Source organism: Archocentrus centrarchus, chromosome 1, assembly GCF_007364275.1.
Source record: "Archocentrus centrarchus isolate MPI-CPG fArcCen1 chromosome 1, fArcCen1, whole genome shotgun sequence".
Lineage (NCBI taxonomy): Eukaryota > Metazoa > Chordata > Actinopteri > Cichliformes > Cichlidae > Archocentrus > Archocentrus centrarchus.
Genome location: NC_044346.1, coordinates 20,216,081 through 20,237,584, shown reverse-complemented (window position 1 = coordinate 20,237,584; position 21,504 = coordinate 20,216,081). Strand labels below are relative to the sequence as shown.

General features: G+C 40.1%; 1 protein-coding gene across 4 annotated transcripts; it reads right to left on the bottom strand.

Annotated features, from left to right (window-relative positions):
* Positions 1-489: 489 nt before the first annotated feature.
* On the bottom strand, positions 490-20,053 carry ncapg (non-SMC condensin I complex, subunit G). 4 transcript variants are annotated; one of them, XM_030735397.1, is made up of 22 exons: positions 19,961-20,053; positions 19,521-19,651; positions 18,160-18,405; positions 17,517-17,745; positions 17,115-17,260; positions 16,938-17,022; positions 16,354-16,546; positions 13,561-13,710; positions 11,571-11,711; positions 10,164-10,287; positions 9,802-9,891; positions 8,732-8,920; positions 7,738-7,848; positions 4,654-4,773; positions 3,929-4,168; positions 3,661-3,842; positions 3,396-3,561; positions 2,664-2,831; positions 1,348-1,471; positions 1,018-1,074; positions 825-894; positions 490-715 (listed from the first exon to the last, which is right to left on the bottom strand). In XM_030735397.1, exons 2-22 carry the CDS (start codon positions 19,626-19,628, stop codon positions 589-591), a joined length of 3,066 nt encoding a protein of 1,021 aa, XP_030591257.1. In that variant the 5' UTR covers positions 19,629-19,651; positions 19,961-20,053; the 3' UTR covers positions 490-588. The 4 variants fall into 4 exon arrangements, with proteins under 4 accessions (XP_030591257.1, XP_030591275.1, XP_030591283.1 ...); XM_030735415.1 differs by having other exon boundaries at positions 1,027-1,074; XM_030735423.1 differs by lacking the exon at positions 7,738-7,848.
* Between the last annotated feature and the right edge of the window lie 1,451 nt (positions 20,054-21,504).

The window sequence follows — 21,504 nt, the reverse complement described above, 5'->3', positions numbered from 1 at the left end:
ATGTATTGCACAGCAGCCCTCCTATCCCAGTGCAAGGAAGCAAATGTGTTGCAGTTTATATTCAGTTAGACAAGACCTGCAACCATGGAGTTGGCTAGTTTGCCAGCCTGTCGTCATTATGAACTGATTTTACACACAAAAGCAGCTTGAAAGGCTAAGAGGAGGCAACAGTATGTGCTGGAATGTGTATTTAAGAGATTAAGATTTTTAACAATTCATAGATCATGATTAACTAGGCTGAATAACGTACTGGTAAAGAGGAAACCGGTAAGGATTCCCAGCTATTTAGAACAACAATTTATTCAGGACATTAAAACATGATTTTTTTTTTAACAAAGTTTTTCATTTTTCTCTTTGTTGCGTGTGTGAAATGGTAATTTTTTTTCTGCTTAAGTAGTCGGGTTTTGTTTATACAATATTTAAAAAAATTTTTTTAAAAAAAGGACAAACTTTGATAATACATTTTACTTTAATTATTAAAATGACAAAACACAAAACTAAAAACATGGAGAAATGCAACCTGCAAGTAAATATGACTTATTAACTGAGCACTAAGACAATACAGAAAGGTAAGCTGGTAAGCTGACTTTAAGACACATTGGCCTCCTGGTTGATGAGGGGGTTAAGGTCCAGCTTTGTCTTCTCCAGAGCTGCAGTTTTGGCCCTCCGTGATGGCCGCACCATGGGGACTGACTCTGGAACATTTTCTCCATCGCTGTATCCAAACAGATATTAGTGGGAGGGATGGAAATAAGTAAATACACTTGTTGTATATATGTAACTAAACAGGTCTGTTTTTATTGTGCTAAAATAAGCATACTCACCTCTCTTCTGATGACTCTGCCCTCCTGCTTGGCTTTCTACTACCTTTGGCTGTGCACACTTTCCTCTGACCTGTGAAAACAAACACTCAGGTTACCTCCTGCTGAGTCAACTTTTTTGCCTCGGGCAGGAGAGGAAGAGCTCTAAAAATATAATGGCACTGAATGACTGCAGTTTGAGACAAGCATAAAGAACCTGCATTACTTCTTTTGGCTCTCTTGGCAGATTTTGATGGATCGTCTGTTGCAGCCTCTGTGGAAACAGCACACAGAGAGCTCATATTTCTACATTTCCTCCCTCAGCCAGGTCATTTTTATCTATCACTGAATGGGCCGGACCAAGGCATTTCTAAACCACTTATTTCCAGCATGTTGCTAAGATATAATCATTTTACAGGAGCACTTGTCACAAATGTGCAATTTAAATCTATTTAGACACACTGAGAAGGGAACATAAGTGGGAGATCCTCCATGGGATATCAGGTGGCCATTCATATCTATTTAAAGTCTGTGTTTGCATACGTACCATCTGCATTGACATCCAGGGGCTGTAAGGCGGTGGCGCTAAGAAGCTCAGCCTGTTCTTTTGAGTCCGCCAGCTGAGAAATCATCTTCTCCAGAGCACGAAGACAGACACGATCCTTCACCACCTGAAGGAAAGGATGAGGGAAAGGGATGAACTGAAACAATGTGCCTTTTAAGAGGAAGATATGCAGGTACACGTCTGTGCTCCAGACTGAGCCTGGATTGGACTGCTGTGAAGGTTTTTACATATATGATTTCTGTCTTTTGTCAACATGAGATTCACATAAGTGATTCAGTGATTTAACCACCAGGGGGCGGCCTTTTACCAGCAGGTGTATTGAGATGTTTTTGGTTATGTGCGGCTACATTTTTTATTTCCTTTTAACTGTTCCTCAAGATATTCTGCCTTTTGCCAGGCCTCCATTGTAAATAAAAATGCAATCGTATTGACCATAATGTGTAAATAAAGGCTCAACTGACTCAATGCACCATCTTCTGGTACAAGTTGGTATTACATTATAGTACAGCCCAGCCCTAGTTCAGCTGAGAGCGCGTCAACTCGACAGAAACAAATTTTGGCCGTAGAGTCAGAGTTGCTGCTGCTTCTTATTCTGTTGACAGGTTTAGTTAATTTTGGGAAGTTTTAAACAATTTTTTAAAACAGGAATTTACAACACGAGCCATGCTAACCACAGGGAAAAAAATATTTGATCCCCTGCTGAATATATGTTTGCTCATTCACAAAGAAATGATCGGTCTCTAATTTTTATAGTAGTTTCATCAGTTTCAGTTTAATAAAGAGACAGAACAACCAAAAGTCCGGGGGGAAAAAAAGACTTTTCATAAAAGTTATAAACTGATCTACACATTATTGAGTGAAATAAGCATTTCATCCCCTACAACAAGCCAGAATTCTGACTCCCACAGATTGGCTGTGTGCCCATGTGGCACATAGATTACAATCAGTCAATAACAGATACTCGTGATCTCAACTTGTTTTGTGTGCAAAGCACACATGTCCACATCACTTTCTTTCTTTGGGCCTGTTTTTCTACTAAGGGTCTTTTCTTTAGTCTGTTTTTTTTTTTTTTTTTTCATATAACCTCAGTAATTTAGGGCTGAAAGCTGTCCTGTGGCCCATTATGTGGTTCCCTCAGATTCCTTCCACCATTTGTTTCTTTTTGGGCAGGCCTCCAGACCTTCATTTTATTTCTTATTGATATGGCAGACATGAAACCTGAGCATCTTGGCAATATCACTGTGATCCTGTCAGCATGCACACTATTTTGCAGAGCAATATGACAGCTGTGGGCCCACCTGTACAAGCTGCTGCAACAGCGTCTGCAGATCCTCCCTGACGGTCTCGTCTCTGCTGAGCTCCAGGTTGCTCAGAGTCTTGGCATAGAGGCGCACCTCAGGGGCTGTGGGGTCCTTCAACATCTCACCGCAGATACGCACAGCCAGGTAGTCATGGACACACATCTCCTGAGAGATATGCAGGTACACAAACAATTATTCAGAGTTTTAGCCTGGTTGTTATCAAATTAAACCTTTCACAATACTTCCAAACTCAATTAAAACCTGCTTGCTCTTAATCAACCTGCAGTAATCAAGTGAAACATTCTGCACTCTATTAACAGGCATTTCTGGGAAGATGTGTAACGAAAAGCTCAGTGAGGCAATAAAAACATGACTCCAAATCACCATTTTCCTTGCACAGAAACAAGCGCCAACAGAAAATCCATACTCCTAAGTTTTTGGTTTTTTTAATTTTATAATCTTTTTTTTTAAATCACAGTTCATTTGGAAAAACAAAAATATCTGTTTGTTAGTAAATGACACCCTGAGATTAAAAAAAAAGAAAATTAATAGACTTCTGTCTAATAAGACAAGTGATTAATTGTCTTTAAACTTAACACAGTTCATGCTCAGTGTTGTACATGGTCACCCTCCAACCTGCCAAAAGTGCTGCTACTTAACAAACTGTCTCTACAACAACTTCCTGAATGACCCTCCTGAGAGTTCTCATCAGTCTCAGATGTTTCTCACCTCAGTGTTAGGTGAAGGTTTAATCAGTGCACTTGTGCGAGTCAGCTCCACAAACAGCTCGACCACGTTGTTGACATCCACCTCAGCGAGTGGAGACGTTGCTGGAGCGTTCATCAGGGTCCGAACAGTCGGCAGGAAACTTTCCTCCACAACATCCTGGTGGGCCCTAACGCACACAAACACCATTTTGATGTCAGCTCATCATCTGGGAGAGTTTTCATGCTAAATAAGAGTGCCCACATGGCTCAGCGTGCACATTGGTGACCTGCTCTCGCGGGCGTAGAGCTGGAAGAAGACGCCGAGGCAGTGCCGTAGGCGGGTGTCGTCCTCAGTGCCGGGATTGTACCACAACAGCACCAGACGGGACAGCATCTTGGCGCTGGAGATGCGGTCCGTGTACATGAGTTTGGCCAGGCCCTCTGCTGTTTCTGTCCGCAGGTCGGTCACCTGTGGAATGTTTCACGCACATATATCAACTGTCTTTAAACCTCAGATGCATACTGCAGTTTATGAAGTAAATATTTCAGCCTCACCTCACTGTCCAGGAACTCTGACAGCATCCCAAGAATACTCTGCGCGGTGTCCTCTGGGACGTCTGCCTTCTCCTCGGCTGCCGCGTTGTCGTCCTCCTGCTTGTCTGGTGAGGACTGGGAGGGCGGGGCTGTGTGAGTGGCAGCTGTTTCAGAGAGAAGCTGGAAGCCAAACAGCAACAGCAGGTCGATGATGGCCCGCAGAGCACTGATACGGATCTTTACCTCATCCAGCTGAGCTATCTGTAAACACCCAGAGAGACACACACAGCAAGTTTTATTAATGAAAGCCTATAGGGCATGTGTGGTTTTTTTTTTTGTCACAGAATAAATATTACAAAATCATTCCCCACAACCCCAGGCTGCATAATATTGTTTGTTTTGTTTTTTAATTAGCTACAGTAACAGAGAAGTACCCTCTGTCTGTAGATTAGTTTGAGCACAACTTTCAAGCTAATTCTACAAAGGCGATCTGTTGAGTTTATTACAGGTTTATAAAAAATAAATAAAACACCACACCCACACACAAGTAATTACTACAATTTTTTTGAAGCGACCAATTTAAACTTATTTATTGTTACTTATTATTGTTTGCAAGAAGAGTGAGCGTAAAAACCAGTAAAGTGTGGAAATATTTTTCAAGGTTCAACTTACTGTTTATCGTGTAGCATCTTTATACATGTATACAAAGTATTTCAGGTACGTGAAACACATCTGTTAGAAGTTACCTGTAGCAGCAGGACCATGTGAGTTTTGGCAAGCTCCTTACTATGCAGAGCACATGTTCCTAAACACACCACAGCCATGTTGCGGACAGCAGGGTGAGTGCTTGCTATACTGGGCAGGATCTGACAGAGATGGAGAAAAAAAACAAAACAAAACAGTGAAATCAGCTACTATTATTAACACTTTATAACAACAACCACTGTTAATCAACTGTGAATTAATTGCTTGTTAGTAGTTATAATTTATTCTTATATTTGAATAAGAATAAAGATAAGCAATAACCAACAAATCCATTCTTATTTTATGTCTTAATGTGTTTGTCATTGTGTAATAAAGGTTCATTATTGATGATGATTGATGATCAAATAATGCTGTTTACTCAAAACCACCAGCATCTCACAAACACACACACACACACACACACACACACACACACACACACACACACACACACACACACACACACACACACACACACACACTGTATTCAGTAGACCACTATATCTCAGACTACTTGACTGGTCAGCCCACGTACTACGTATTGTACTACATGTGCAATAGCCCCTCGAGGGCAGCCCTTTCTTCTTTCCTGTTTCCCTCCACACCTTAGACTTCAGACAGCTTTTGGCCGACTGGTGGCATGAACTGTACCAGCAGGGGCCGGGTTTTATCGACTAAACCACCTACAGCTCAGCACCACTTACAAAGAAAGCTGGGGTGGAATTTAGGAGAAAGAAGTGAGTAAAACAGAACGAGCTGCAGTCTCCAGTTTCATGATTTTGTGATTCAAGCCACTTCCACCTCACCTGCCTGTTAACCGTCTGTAAAACAAATACTGCAAATGCCAGTTTAACTTTACAGTATCTGTTAAAATATTTATAGATTCTCTACAGTGTCTAGTATCCATTTGTAAAGTTTTTATAAACAAAATATGCAGATATTAATTATAGATGGTGCACAAAGCAACCATTAATAAATCAGTAATCATTACTAATTCTAATTACAATGTTAAAAGCACAAACCATCAATTAAAGTTTAATTTACATTATGGCAACCATTTATTAATGATGGCTGCTCTAAGTTGTTTTATTGCCTTTACACCTCCACCAAGGCTCTCAAAAAAATTCTCAAAAATAACTTATTATGAGTTTAAAAGATGAGAATTGGTACTCTACACACTTCTAAAAATAAATGCAGTGTATGAGGAAAACAAAACAAAAAAGCAAGCAACAGAAGAAATAGCACTGAAATATTTCATACAGCCACATTTACTAAAGAAAATATGTGCAATTAATTTTGTCACAACTTCCACCCCGAGTGTCAAATGTAAAATGATTTATCTGTAGTCTGGTGTGAGATACAGACTTTCCTGTTGATTAATGACTTGATATATACATTCTTTTTAACCTTTAACAGGAAAATCCCATTGAGATTTAAAACCTCTTTTACAAGGGAGTCCTGGCCAAGACTGGGAGCAATATAAAGAGTTACCGTACATAAAAAACAGACAGATACAACTCGAGACTTGAAAATTAAACTACATCTGTATTTAAAAAGAAAATCCTATCAGTTAAGATGCTTACAACCAAACATCTGTACCTCAAAGTCTTTTAAAATGGTCTTAAAAGCAGATCAGCTTCTTCATATTCAGATCAGTTTGCAAATTGTTCCATGAAGATGGAGCACCAAACTGAAATGATTTTTCTCCAAGCTCTGTCTGGACTTTAGGTAATGCAAATAAGATGTAGTCATTGGAGTAAAGAGCCTATCTGAGCTGTCACAGGGTGAGAGGCAGGCTACAACCTGTCAACAGGCTAGCACAGAGAGACAGACAACCCATTCACACGCAAACACAGGGAGAACATGCAAACTCCACACAGGAAGGCCTGGGCCAAGGTGGAGTCGAACCCAGACCTTCTAGCTGTGAGGCAACGGCGCTAACTACCATGCCACCATAGTCCCTACCGCATCATCAATTCTAAATTATAAAACCTAAATATTTGTACTGAGATACCTGTTCAATTTTAATGCCTTGGAAAGCCTTTGAATTGGAGAACAGCTTGGATTTACATGCATTTAAAAAGTAGTTCCAGATTGATAAAAAGCTTCAAATTTCAGACTGTGTGATGCTAAAAAGTGTTGCGTTTAATCCGTGGCAGAGACAATGACATTTAATTTAAAGGGTTAGGGGGATCGCAGTCTCGGGCACCACTGAGTAAATCTCACAGTCTGTTGATTTGAGTGTGAAACTCATGAATCCATGTCATGAATATGAAGAAAAATGCACTGTAATGTTTGGCCAGCTTGTATATTTAGTATCCTCTGTTTTAAGAGATCTCTTTCGGATCACTTGCGGTTCTGAAATATCCTCAGGCTGTCTGGTACAAACAGGATGTTTAAAATCTCCTCAAAGAGGGAATTTGCTGATATGTGGTGTAATCCATTCTTCTATCTGTGTAGCGTATCCTGTGCCACATATGCTTTGTGATAGCCACTTTCTGCAGGTGTTTGTTTTGCCTTTCTGCCTGCCAGTTGAGAAGTTATTTTTTCCTCTCTCTCTCTCTCTTTCTAACTTATCTTGGCCTCCCAGATCTTTTTCTGGCACCCACAGTTCCCCTTAATTACTTTTTTCTGCATCACATTTTTAACGGTTGAAATTTCAATCTGGAACTACTTTGGTATCTCTTCATAGCCCGCCTCTGCTTTGCAGTTATCAGTTTGCTTCAGTTAGATGCTCAGTCAGTTGATTTATATTTAGTGGGTGTTGAAACAAAGTCTGAAGACTCTGTCATCTCTGAACTGTTGTCAGCTGAGAAGTTTGGTTATATGTATGGAAGTGTTTGGGAAACCCACCCTCTGGCTCCCTTCATCTATGACCTCAATAAACCTTTATATACAGTTCCTGTCCTTAAAGAGGGGATTTTTTTAAATGTTTCCTCCACGGTGGTACTGACTCAATGCTAGAGAACCTCAGATCTGAAAAAGCAATGCTGCCACCTTTCTAAAAGATCTACATCTACACCGTTAGTCAGGTTACAGTCAAGTGTTTGCTTTTTGTATTAATGTGTTTTTATTTTGTTTTTTACCAGTGACGACATTAAGGTGCTTATGGTTGGACCAATTCGAGTTTTGATGTTCATCTGTTTCAGCAGCTCAGCACACATTGTTAGACATCTCAAAAGAGTATCTGGGTCATTCTGAAAAACAAATATACACATACACACCATATTAATCATTTTATTATATTAATGTAGACTTTTTATACATTATTTTCTGTCTCATTCATATGGATGTTTCAAATAATGAGGCCAAGCAGCAGAAAGCTCAGACTGCTCTAAACCAGGTCTGTCAAGCTAATTTCAGTTCATGGGCCACATACCGACAGATCTGATCTCAAGTGGGCTGCACTAATAAAACCGCTGCATAATATACTGTGACATACTCAAAAAGGCAAATTCAATGATATGTCAGTGTCTACAAATTAAGTCTGTCATTCACTGTATGACAATTTATAAATCAGAGGACAAAAAAAAAAAAAAAAAAAGCATAAAATCCTAAAATGTGTTTATTTTGGAACCAAACAACAAAAGTATTTTACTTTTGTATGACAGAGACAGCTGTTTGGGATCTAAAAATACTGAAATATTTGAATTATTATAGACTTGTCTGACTTGACCTTTTGGGGGGCAATTCTGACCTGCTGGCCATATGTTTAAATGCAGACTTTCCAGCATTTTTTTCTACTCCTGGATCTGTATGATATCAGTGAGATGGGGTATTCATCATATGGTCACCTCAGGCACACAGCTGTGGCGAGGAGCTCAGCAGCTCCACCCTATGGAAGCTTGTTTTCACACAAAATAAATAAATAAAATTGCCATCCATAAGTTTAAATGTAGTGCTATTCTCTCAAAATTTCAAGTTATTTTCTCAGAAGTTTGAGTTAGTAAGTCAAAATTTTGAGATAACCCAAAACACTGCCTTATGGATGGCAAAAATTGTTTTTCCCCCAGCGGCTGAAACAATTAAAAACAGTAAATGCAAATGCAGTGAGGTGATGCTTCCTGTGTCATTCTTTACCTTCTCGATGTGGGCCTCCTTGTCAGTCGTCTGGTTGCTTTCTGCAATTTCCTGGAGGATCTGGTTTCTGCGATTTTCAAGGTCTGTGATGGAGTCCTTCAGCTCTGCTGCCCGGTTGAACTCCTGAGCAGCGATGCAGTCCTCCAGAGTTTGTTTAGCCTCCAAGATACACACTTTCACCTCTGCAAGCTGGGAGTGGGAAGAGGGGGATAAAGAGAGGTCATAACATAAACATAAGTGGGGAGGGGGTCATTCTTCAGCTGAAGCACGCTCAAGAGAGGACTATTGAGACGGAAAGCTGCACTTCCACAAACAGGAAAAACAACAGCTGAGGCTCTGGGCCAGGTTACAGCCCTCCAGAGTCTTCGTTGCCTTTACTCAGTGAAGAGTAAAAAGATGGGAGAGACCAGGTGCACAGACAGGATGGAGTAAGCTAACACCTGGGCTAGGATTAACTTTCTCAACAGCCATTTTGCCTCCAACAGATTTCAGTACTTAGTGAAGAAACTAAGGTCTAAGAGACAGATTAACAATCACAACTGAGACTCATTCCCTCAGAGCATACGTGTCCATGGAGCTTAAGTAAACAGGGAAAAGCAATGAAGAAACCTGACAAAGGGAAAGCTAATGAGCCAGGTTTTACCAGGCAAAGATACGCTTAGTGTACATGGCACGCACCTTCCACCCCACTAGTTTAACTGTACTTAGCTTAAAATATAAACCATCTGCCAGCTGGGTGGTGGAACAGAATGAACAAATAGACCGGGAGGGAATGTAAACGGAGCACAGCTCAGGGAAAAGGTTAGGAATTCAACTGATTAAGAAATTATTAGTCTGTAATCAAATCTGGTAGTTAAAACATTTTAGAGTCTGTACTATTAAAATAAAAAGTGGACACATTTTATTAAAATATTCATGATATCCTTTAATAGAAAGTATTTTTTCTGTCATTGTCTAACTTAACTACAAGATGCTTTTTCCTCCTTCTATTCAATCACAATTGGACAATTGGATGTGTCAACAAAACCTAATTGCTTCTGAGCGTTTTCATTTGGCAGAGCGTTGCCCACCTGGACCTGCTGCCGGCGGCTCTCGTTCTCATCCACCGGCTGACTGGTCTCCATGATGGGCTCCCTCACGTCAGAGATGATTTCTGCCACCTGTGCGACACAACGCCAGCTCATTTAAACATCAATCTGAGGGTCAATGATGCCGCAGCTGAGAGGAAAGCCTGTTATATTTTCTGTGTCCATCTGGAACCACTGATAAATAATTACTGCTTTTGTAATTTCATTTCTGACTAACTGGTCTGTCAGCTGAATTCATGAAGGGCAGTGACATATGCATTTTCCATCATGTGCTGAAAGGAAAGTCTGGATAACTTGATAACTGACTTTACACTGACAGAGGTTCAGATTTAAGTGCGACTTACAGTTTGGATGCGTCGGTGGTCATCAGGGATGAGGCTGAGGAGCTTCCCGGTGAGGAGGAAGACCAGAGAGGAGGGGGTCTGAGGAAGAGCCAACATGTCCTGCAGAACAGCCAGCACACGCTTCCTAAGAACACACACACACACACACACACACACACACACACACACACACACACACACACACACACACACACAGAGCTCAATCAGCATAAACAAAACCCCCCAACAACCTGGTTAACCATTAAATGAATAAACAGACTTTGAAAAGAAAAAAAAATGGATTTCCTACCAAATTAAATCAAGTCTTAGATCAAACAAGAGCAGCAGAGTGGCAAAGCTGAAACCTCCACAGCATGTATGAACTGAGTCCCTGGATTCAGAAGGATGTCTAGATCTGAATAAATTTATGACATTTTCCTGAGAACCTCAAGACAATATTGCCCAATTTTTACATGTATTTGAAAAGACCTGAAATATAACATCATCCATCCATCCATCCATCCATCCATCTTCTTCCGCTTCCATCCAATTCAGGCTCGCAGCGAGGCTGGAGCCTATCCTAGCTGCCAAAGTCAAAAGGCACGGTACACTGTGGACAGGTTGGCAGTCTTATCACAGGGCTAATGTAACATATAAAACAGTAAATGGAAATGGTAAACAGACTGGTACTTGTACAGTGCTTTTTATACTCTGAGCAACCACATGCTTTTTACCACAAGCCTCATTCACACAGTTCTTTTATTCTATGCCAAAGCACCTTGTCTAACATTCACGCACATACACACTCACTTCAGTGAATCCATCAGCGGTAACTCGGGGTTCAGTATCTTGCCCAACAACATTTCAACATGCAGACTGGAGGAACCAGAGATCAAACTACCGACCTTCCAATTAAAAGAGGACCCGCTCCACCTCCTAAGCTACAGCTGCCCCTAAGAATCAGAAAATTCCTGCATCTGGTTCCAAATCCAGATTGACTCCCAACGTTAATCTAAGCTGGGTGAAATCCAAGAGTAAAATTTCATGCAAATCTGTCCACAACTTCCTGAGTTATCCACATAATAAAAAAGACAAGCAAACAAAACAAACCGATATTTAATTTGATATTTAACCAAACGGTCACCCCACTGTCCATCCCTCTACTTCCACTTATCTGGGTTGATATTATACACTGTTCATTCTGGACTGCTGTTTAAATAGAAAACATCAGAAGAGGCTGTAGGAAGTTAAAGACTATTTTTTTCTATTTTCAAGACATAGTGATCAGTTAACAGACTATTTGCAGCACTATGCTGATCATCCTCCAAAAGCAGCAGGTGTTCTTCCATTCCTCCTTCCCAGCTGATGTGCACGTACATTTTAAGGTGTTCTGCATCCCGTTCCTATTCAGTCTCTTTCTTGTCTTACCTGACACCCTCCTCGTTGGTGTCCAGACAACCAATGAGATGGATGAGCTGTTGCGAGATGAACTCTTTGGTCATGACAAGCTCCAGTTGGTTAAAGTCGGCCCTCTGCTCCTCTGACAGCACAGGCACGGCCTTCAGATATCTACAACAGTCAGAGTCAGACAACAGCAGCTCTCAGAGTCCAGACATTTAAGATTATTCAGCTACACTGGCAGCATAAACAAAAAGGCTTCTCCCAAATATCACAGAGCAAAGTCAACTATCAGTCAGCAAGTGAGGGATTTTTACTAACCAGCAACTGGTCACCTTTCTCAAATTAATAAACCCATTTTATGAGCAGATAAATGTTAGTGAAATCACATTTATTTACAGAGCATTTCACACATCAGTATCACACACACACACACACACACACACTAGAAGGGTGATAAAACGGCTCCGTCAGTGCGCAGGAAGGATAACAGTTGAGGTGTCAGTTGTCTCGATTATGGCAAAAAAAAAAAAAATCAGCTATGATCATTGAATCAGTACTGAGAGTAATCATGATTTAAACTATTTATGATTTAAACCTTACCCAGCCTGGCAGAGAGCAAGACAGGCATAAAGCACCAGTGCAAAGAAAAGGGATCCCAGTTATGAAACAAAACACAACAAGAACATCATTACGGCACCATCCGGTTTTGTTATCGTCTTGTTTTCATATTTTCTGGAAAATAAAATTGTAAAAGATAAAGGTCTGAAGGATGGAAAGTAATCTGTTGCTGGAAGTGACTATAACATCTGTATAACTATAACTTGTTAATAAACAAAGGACTTAGAAAACATCAGTTTAACAAGGACTGCGGAGGATAATGGTACCCATCAAAAGCAAAGCATATTGGGAAAAAAACATAAACGTGGACCTGTTGGGGCTTTCCTTATTTTCTGTCATATGATTACACTGGTAGATGTCCATATTAAACATGGCAAAAGTTTAAAATAATGGGTTCAATGTGTGTCAGGCTCCAGACTGCTCTAAACTCTCAAAGGCTATGCTTTAAAGGTTGATCTCAGGCCCACAGCTCCAACCTGCATTCAAACCTTCTGTTTACGAGGGGCAGCCAATAAGAAAAAAAGTCGCTCAAAGGGAGGGGGCAGCGAGCCAATAGAGAGCTTGTTTGAGACAGAGATTGAACTGAGGGTTTGCACTAAGAATAAGAAAAACAGATGAGATGATTTTTGGATAGATTCATGGCAACAACATGCTGGTGTATGGCGATGGGAGAGCTACTATAAACGTGGAGGAAGCTAAACGCAAAGAAACAGCAACTTGGAGGCATTTCGCTCAAACTACACAAATTTTATTTGTGTGTTTGCAATATATTTTTTTATTATTATTAAATTTAACTACAAACTCTGGTCATTTCAGCTATCATGACTAAAAAAAACTCTGATGAACTCACTCTCTTACACAACTGGAAAAAGGTTGATCGGTACATATAACTGGTACTGTACCTAATTATACATGATCCGCTGCTGCCCCAAGGCACGTTAAACCAATACTGGTGTTTTTAAAGTATCAAGTGTTGATCTTGTAAATGAAAACACACCTATTTTTATGTGCACTGACCATGAGCAAAGCACTTTAACTTGTTTGGAAGCAAAAGCATGTTTTTTAACTCACCAGGTTAAGTTTAATATAAGCAATTAGTCAGCCACAGTATTGCAGCAGTTATATAAGCTTTGAGTTAGCCACACAGTTACATACAGAAAGAGCTCCTCTGAGAACACCGGACCTGCCTTCAGATACCTAGAGTTACAACACAGTCTTTATGGCAATTATATTTTTTCAAATCAAATATCTACTCATAACAAAGTAACTAAATGCACATTAAGTACCTTATAAAATATTCCATAAACCCAGCCACTATATTGAGTTATTTAGTCTACAATTTACACTGAAATAAGCAAGAAAACCACAACTATAATCCAATAACTGTGTCTCTCCTTACCCACAGAAGTAGTTGGCATAAGTGGCTGCATCTGGCAAGACTTGCTCCAGCATTTCATCACCATCATCTCCTTTACCTCTGATGAACTCACAAAGAGCTCTCCAGTAAAGCACATTTTCACAGGTCAGAGAGTCCTCTGGGATCAGCTTCCTGTTAAAAACACACCATACCACATCATCTTTATTTACTTTAAAACAACCACCCTGACACAAAGTGCGGTACACTGAAACATACAAAAAAGGAACTCTTTCGAGTTTAAAAACACACAATTTAATACTAGGTCTCACTGGGGTCAAAAGAAAGAAAAAAAGAAAGTAAGCAAGAAAATTAAAAAAAAAAAAAAAAAAAAAAAGGATGGGTTTTAAGACGAACTTTAAAAATGGACATTGAAGGGGCCTCTAACATGTAATGGCAAGTTATTCCATCATTTAGGAGCAATGATAGAGAAAGCCCTGTCTCCTCTGAGCTTCCTTCTGGATCTCGATACTTCCAGGAGCAGCCGGTCTGCTCTCTCTTTCAAGTTCAAAAGTCAAGCAGTGGTATTTTGAATCAGCTGCAGATGCAAGCAGCAACTGACTGACTGCCACATAAAGTGAGTTACAGCAATCCAGACAAGATGAAATAAAAGCATGGATCACTGTTCCAAAGTGCTGCAAAGATTTCACTGTTGCCAATTGCCTTAAATGATAAAAACTGGACTAAACCACAGCTCTAATTTGGATGTAATTTTAAAATCACTGTCCACCTTAAAACCAAGATCAATAATAACAGGTTTAAAATATACCTCCATGATGATTCACAGGGGCCACTGTGTCCAAATACAATCACTTCTGTTTTCTTTCATTAAAATTTTAAAAGTTCAAGGCCAACCAAGCTTTAACATCATCTAGGCAAGCCAGGAGATGTTTTGTGGAAGGGACATTCTTCTGCTTCATGGGCAAATAAATTTGGCAATCATCAGCATAACAATGAAATGCAGTAAATACAGCAAGAAAAACAGTGGCGCCAGAATTGAGCCGTGTGGGACGTCACATGACAAAGAAGAAGCAGATGATTCAGAACAAAGAATGTTCACAGCAAAGTTCTATCTGGCAGGTAAGACCTAAACCATTTAAGTACAGTGCCACCAATACCTACTAAGTGATGTAATCGAGATATTAAAATCTTGTGGTCTACTGTGTCAAAGGCAGCAGTAAAGACAAGCAAAACCAAAACAACATGGTTACCAGAATCACATGGTCATTAAAGACAGTAGATTCTGTGCTATGAAGGGTTTTAAAACCCGACTGAAAAACCTTCAGGATACCGTTAGTCTAAAAAACTGTTTCAGTTGACAAAATACAATTTTCTCTAAAATCTTAGAAAGAAAAGGCAGCCTGGAAATAGGCCTATAATTAGCCAGCACAGCGTGATCAGGGTCAGGTTTTTTAAGCAGTGGTTGCACTACTGGATGTTTAAAATTAGCAGGAACCACACCAGAGGACAGACTGAAATTTATAATGGCAAGAATTGGCTGCCCTATACTAGTAAAGAATTGTGGAGGGACAGGATCACAGGGGAACCTGAGGGCTTAATATGGCCAATCACATCCTCTAAAAGTGAAAGAGTCACAGACTCATACTGAGTAAAAACAGCAGAGCAAGGGATCGAAACAGAGGGGTCAGAATCAGGAGCTGTGAGAACCTTTTTAATTAAAAAAAATAAAATGCAGAAAATTACTGCACATATCACAGGAGAAGCTTCCAAACAGGCATTCTGTGGAATATTAAGCATAGAGTCAATAGTGTTAAATAACATGTATAGGTTATAGCTGTTGGAGAAAATAACTATGCTCTTTAACTATGCTCTGATATTGGTGATCTTTTAAAATTTGAAGAGACACCTGCAGTTTATCCTTTTTCCACCTGCATTCAGCTCAGCAACATTCTTTCCTGACAGCATGACAGTCATTAAACCAAGGCTCAGGTTTAGCCTTAGGCTGCCTGGTTTTTAATGGAGTCACAGAGTCCAGGATGGTTTGACAGGAAGAATAAAACCAAGAAATAAGCTCTTCTGTATCAGAGGAGAAAAAGTCAGAAGGACCACAGAGTTGATGAAAAGCAGTAGAAAAATGAGCGGCAGTGGAAAGGTTAATAATCCGACAGCACCGAACAGGAGAGTGAGTTTTAACTGCAGTACGTGTTGAACCAACACTGAATAAAACAGGCAGATGATCTGAGAAAACAGAGTCACAGATTTCCAGGTTAGTCACAGGCAGACCACAGGAAAGAATCAAGTCCAAAGAGCTTCAAAGCCAACCACGGGCAACAAACAGGCATCAGCAGGATTCAGAAAATGCAGAGGCACAAGAAATCCTGGGAACGATCCGTGCGCTGGTCAGGTAGAAGCAGAACAGTGTGTCAGGGAAAACTTCAGCTTCACCAGCTGACCGTTACATCTACTGCGGTGACAATAATGCCTCCGCCGGGAAGGCAGCGTGGGAACCAGACACAGATGACCCAGAATCCCTGACAGAAGCGGGGGCAAGGATTGCTGCCCACGAACACCAAATGACACCATACCCTGGGCCAAAGGCTGGAAGCCCAGTAGCATTCAGCAATCATACACCAGCAGAGACTCAGTTCCATAAATGAAATGGGTTAAAAAAAAAAAAAAAACAGTAAAAACAATAACAAACTTGAGAACGACAGATGAGCAGCCACACACACCGGCGCCATCTTTTTACACACATCATAATCTCTAATCTCAGACAGTTTATTTATTATTTGCTAGACATGGGAGAAGTGAGAGTACCTCTTGTCAAGCTCTAGTCTATTCTGCAGCAGCTCTTCAGTCGGGGTGTTTTTGAAGATGGCTTTCAGGGTCTCCAGAGCTGTTTCAGCACAGTTTTCCACATCCAGCCTGTGGAGCAGCTCAATGATGTTCCCATCCAGCCGAACCAGCCAGGCCGGCAACAGACGAGCGCAAACCACCTCCCTTACCGCTTCTGCAAAGCACATGGCCTGTCAGATATGTATTCACTGGCAATTTTTTATAAGCTCACTCAATAATCGCCAAGAATTTTTGACACTTTTCTCTACATAAATAAAAATGGCTCAACTTCTCTAATGTGAATCTTTGCTGTTTTATATCGGTTAAATAAACCTCTTGATATTTAGATCACTGATTAAACAAAACAATATATTCAAAAGAGCTTATTTGCTGTTTAAACTCATTTTTTTTTTACATTTTTGACAATCGAGAAAATAACAGGTGGATTACTTAAAATTTGAAATAATGAGCAGCAGCTTTGATTAAGGTTTCAGGTTACTTCAAATATCAGAGTGAATCATGTGTCTGTATAAAAGTAGGAATATACACACACACATCAGTATTACCTGAGGCATCATGGAGGCCCTGCTGCAGTAAACTTACTCTCTGGGCGATGCTAAGGGCTTTAATGTGAACCTTGTCGGCTAGAACCTTAAACAGAAACCCCAGATGGAAGTTTTAGAGCAAATCTCAGCATCAAACCAACACTTGCAGTGGATGCATATTTTTGCATTCATAGTTACCTGGTAGGCTAGCTTGCGGACATTCTCTTTGATGTCTCGAGTGCGTTTGAGTACTTTGGGAAGGGTCCGAGGGGACATTGCAATACAGGACAGAACGGCACGTCGCACCTCAGCATTAGTATCATTTTCCAGAATTAACATGTAAGCTAGAAAGAGGAGAAAATTAGTGCATTTAGTAGTTAGAGGCAGTGATAAAGAGAAAGATAAACAATCAAACATACAAAATATTAAAGATCTGTGGCTAAAGATAAGTTTGAGAATAAAACTTGTAGTGAGCAAAAACACTATGCCCTCATATGTTCTAGCACAAGGAGGATTTTTGGGTTTAAATACATAATTGTAGATAATAAGTCACAGATTTCAGCATTTGATTGTGAACAGAAAAACAAAACAAAAACAAACCGTTGATGGTTGGACAGTCTGGATCTTGTGGCTCCTGAAGGCGCGTCATGGCCAAAGCAGCCTGAATCCTGACGTTGGGGAATTTGTCAGTCACACGGACCAGCATGGCTTGGTGGATGCGATCAAAGAGATCATCATCAATCTGGGCATTCTCAGCCATACTACCCAGCAACTTGTTGATTAGCTGGCACACTCGGAAACGTACTGCATGGCTACTGGCTTTATGGGACTGAGAAGAAAAGATGGTAGAGAATGAAAAAGGTCATTAGAATAAGAGGGAAAGGGGCAAAACACGAATTTGGAGGAAAAAGGCAGAAATACAAAAGTAATGGTGAACGTGGATCGAATTAGGATAAGTGTATGAGAGAAAAACAGATCTGAATATGTAAGGAAAAGATAGAAGACAGATGGGAAAGGACAAAAGATTAAGAGGCAGCAGAGACATGAATCACATCAGAGCCTTTGTGTTCAAGTGCTCAGAGCAAAATTACAGATGTGAGAGATTTAATTTTTGTGGTTAACAGATTTTTTTTTTTTTAAACAAACATTTGTTGCAAATTAAACACCCATATGTCAGCAGGTCAACAATTTGCTGGTCACTAACAATGTTCAAACGCATAAACCAGTGTTATAATGTTCATACCTCCAACAGGAAGTTGAATATGAAACTCAAAAATGGATGGTCATCCTCAGCATCTTCATCTTCCTCCTCCTCCTCCTCCTCTTGCTGCTCCCCCTCTTCATTTGTTTTAGGGGGAGACTGGAAACTTGTGGCGAACCTTGCAGCAAACTCAATGACATTTTCAACCACAGGTTCACGTTTGTAGACAATCATTGCATACTTCAGGTAGTGGACAAACTCCTCGTGGAACAACGTTTTATCCTCAAGCTGAGGGAGGAGATGGAGGAAAGAAGAGTTAGAAGATTTTAAAAATAAGATAAATGAAAAACCAAGTAATCTGCGAGATTCATTTAACCATCCAGATATCTCATCATCCAGTTACTTTCTGGTTACTTTCTGTCCACCATATCAAAACAAAACATAGACAAGCAGCTTGCAATGTCCAAGCACTACAAACTTCTAGAAAACTCAGACAGGGTATTTCATGGCTCAAAAGCATTGTCCTTCTCGTTTCCAGCCATTCAACAAACAAAACTGTATTTTATTAGTAGTAAATGAAACCCCACTTAAAAGTAATGGTTAAAATATTATTGTATTTTCTTTGGAGGAAGGCCAAACTCTCTTTAGGGTTCCCCAAAATATTTTTTTTTTTACAGGAAAACCATTGCCTGATGTTGCTCCAAATTACAACCCTGCTAACACTTAAAACGTGCATTAAAACTTCACTGGGTGTACCTTATGCACTCATATCTGTGACTGCATTATAATTGCACTGTTTCTTTATTCTTTTAATTCTGCTTTGTGACAGAAAGATTGCAGCAAGAGTGAAGGGAAAGATTTACAAGGCAGTAGTGAGAACCGCTATGATGTATGATTTGGAGACAGTGGCTCTGACAAAAGGTGGCAGAGCTGAAGATGCTAGTATTTTTGTAGGGGTTGACCAGGATTAGAAATTAGTATATGAGAGGGACAGGTCTGGTTAAGCGTTTTGGAGACGAAGTTAAAGACGCAGAAGTGCATAATAGGGATAGTGGCTATACTAGACGAAGGACGTTGAAGATGGCGTTGCCAGGCAGGTGGGAAAGAGGAAGACCACAGAGGAGGTTCATGGATGTAGTTAGGGAGGACATGCAGAGGGTTGGTGTGACTGAGGACACAAACCTATCTATATAAGCCTTAATTTATTGCCTTGTATTTCTTTATAATATAAGTAGATCACATCTATTTTTGACGTCCTGTTGCCTAAAGAAATTAAACTTGCATTTCTCGTTTAAACTGAAAGATATCCACTCATGAAAGACATGCACTCATTAATCGAGGAGAATGTGAAGGCACCGTATAACCACAGTTAAGAAGACTGATAACAAAACATCATCTCGTACCTTGTTGTAGCGGCTCTTGAGGCTTGCCACAAGTTTTGCCTTGTTATTGTGGCCCTTCTGAGCGCGCTGAAACGCCTCCTTGATGTCTATTTCGTTGTCCGCAGTCATCTTTCCTTCGCAAAAAATCCAAACTGAAACAGACAGTGAAAACAAACAGCTGAAGGAGCTTTGCTTGGAGTAAACTGTACCGTTAGAAACGTCTTTATTAGCTAGTAGTAAAGGCAGCAGCCGGATGGTCTCCAGTGTCTCATTAGCCTTTCCCAAACCCAACCTCGACACAAATCCCACCGAAACAACGCAACAAAACAACGTAGTTAAGCCACGCACTAAGTCCCTAAGTCTCTAAGTCCCTAGAGACGCGTTTTCTATTAATTATCAGACCTGTAAACCCGATATTAAAGCCAGGAAGTGAATCTGTGAGATTAGGGGGAAAAAAGTACCTCTCTTAGTCAGTTTTCTTCTCGCAGAACTACCGCCTGTTTTTGAATTTCATTCTCGCGAGAACGAGACGTGTATGTCTTACGTTAGTTACGTGCATGATTTGCCCTGTGGTTAGTCTGACAGGCGGGCGTACGATTTCTGTTGGCAAAGGTTAAGACCAAAACTTTTATTTATTCGTTTATTTATTTGGTCAGGTAATTGCATAACAGACATTTATATTAGAATGATTGGTTTAGTATTACTGAGGGGGAAAAAAGCGTAGTAACCGCGTCTCAAATGTTTATATTAGGGACGCACCAATATGTATGGAAGCTTGTTTGCACCACTAAAACCACAATAACACCAACAACAAAAAACTAAAACAAAAGAACCCAATTTTTTCCATCTATATATGAAAATTTTGTGCTATTATCTCGAAATTTTGGCATATTAACTCAAACTTCTGAGAAAATAATTTGAACTTGAGAAAATAATTTGAACTTTCAAGTTATTAACCACAAATATTATTTGATTTCTAGATGGAAAAATTTTTTTTTTCTTTTGTTTTTTTCTCAGTGGAGGAAACAAGTTTCCATAAATATTTGACTTAACTTGACTTTAAAGGCTCAGCTTCATGTAAGGAAAAGCATTACTTTTACTTTACATTACTTTTTAGTTCAGTTTATCACTTGTTCCATTTAAAATGATATAAATAACTGAGGTAGTCATGTGGATGAATTTCTGTTGAACTGCATACTGATGTTTATAATATAATCCACATGCATCATGTATGAACCATTAGTAGTGTGCAGCCACTGTCCAGGGCCGCAGCTGCTAAACAGCTGCAGAGGGGACAGCTCACACAAATGGGGGGTGGGGGGGTTCAGGAACAAGCATGAGAGGTTCTCCTCATTCTATGACATCTATTTCTTAATTAATTTAATTTAACATAAATGGCACTGACAACCTGTTTACTTTAGACTTGTGTGCGTGTGGTCCTGGGATTATCATGGATTTATACTGTACAGGGACAAAATATCCCTGTATTAGACCACATAGCTACAGCATCAAAAGTCAGAAGGATGAAAAATAGCCACTTGTACTTCTGTAAATACTATACAAGTGATAATAAATGGCTTGACAACCCTTGCATTAAATGCAGAAACTTACCATTTAGGCCTACACATTTAAAGACTTGGCCACCCACCGGACTCAGATGATCCCAGTGTCTCTCGTTTGTTTGAGATCATGATGCATGATCTGAACCACCAAAGAACAAGGCCCTGTGATCATGTCTCAGAGTTTCTGTATGCTTCAAATAAACAAGGATGTCATTAGAACAAAATCCAAAGATAAAGGTGGATTTACAAACATTGGCAAACAGACTTACTGCATCATGCTTTCTCCCCCCTTTCTTCCTCCAGCAGCACACAACTTCTCCTATGGGACATTGATGGTGTTCCAGCTGTTTGGAAAGAGCTGTGAAGAAGAAAAATGTTGGTGAGAAATGTTTCAGAAACCGAGAGATTTAGGCCACTGGTGGTGTAAGCCAAGTTGTGTCCAA

Excerpts from the sequence above, each read along its gene's own strand:
- ncapg (XM_030735397.1), bottom strand. The coding sequence starts at position 19,628 with ATGACTGCGGACAACGAAATAGACATCAAGGAGGCGTTTCAGCGCGCT. Across the intron at positions 17,023-17,114 it reads TCCGCAAGCTAGCCTACCAG|GTTCTAGCCGACAAGGTTCA; the intron begins GTAACTATGAAT and ends TTTCTGTTTAAG. Across the intron at positions 13,711-16,353 it reads AGACTAGAGCTTGACAAGAG|GAAGCTGATCCCAGAGGACT; the intron begins GTACTCTCACTT and ends TGTTTTTAACAG.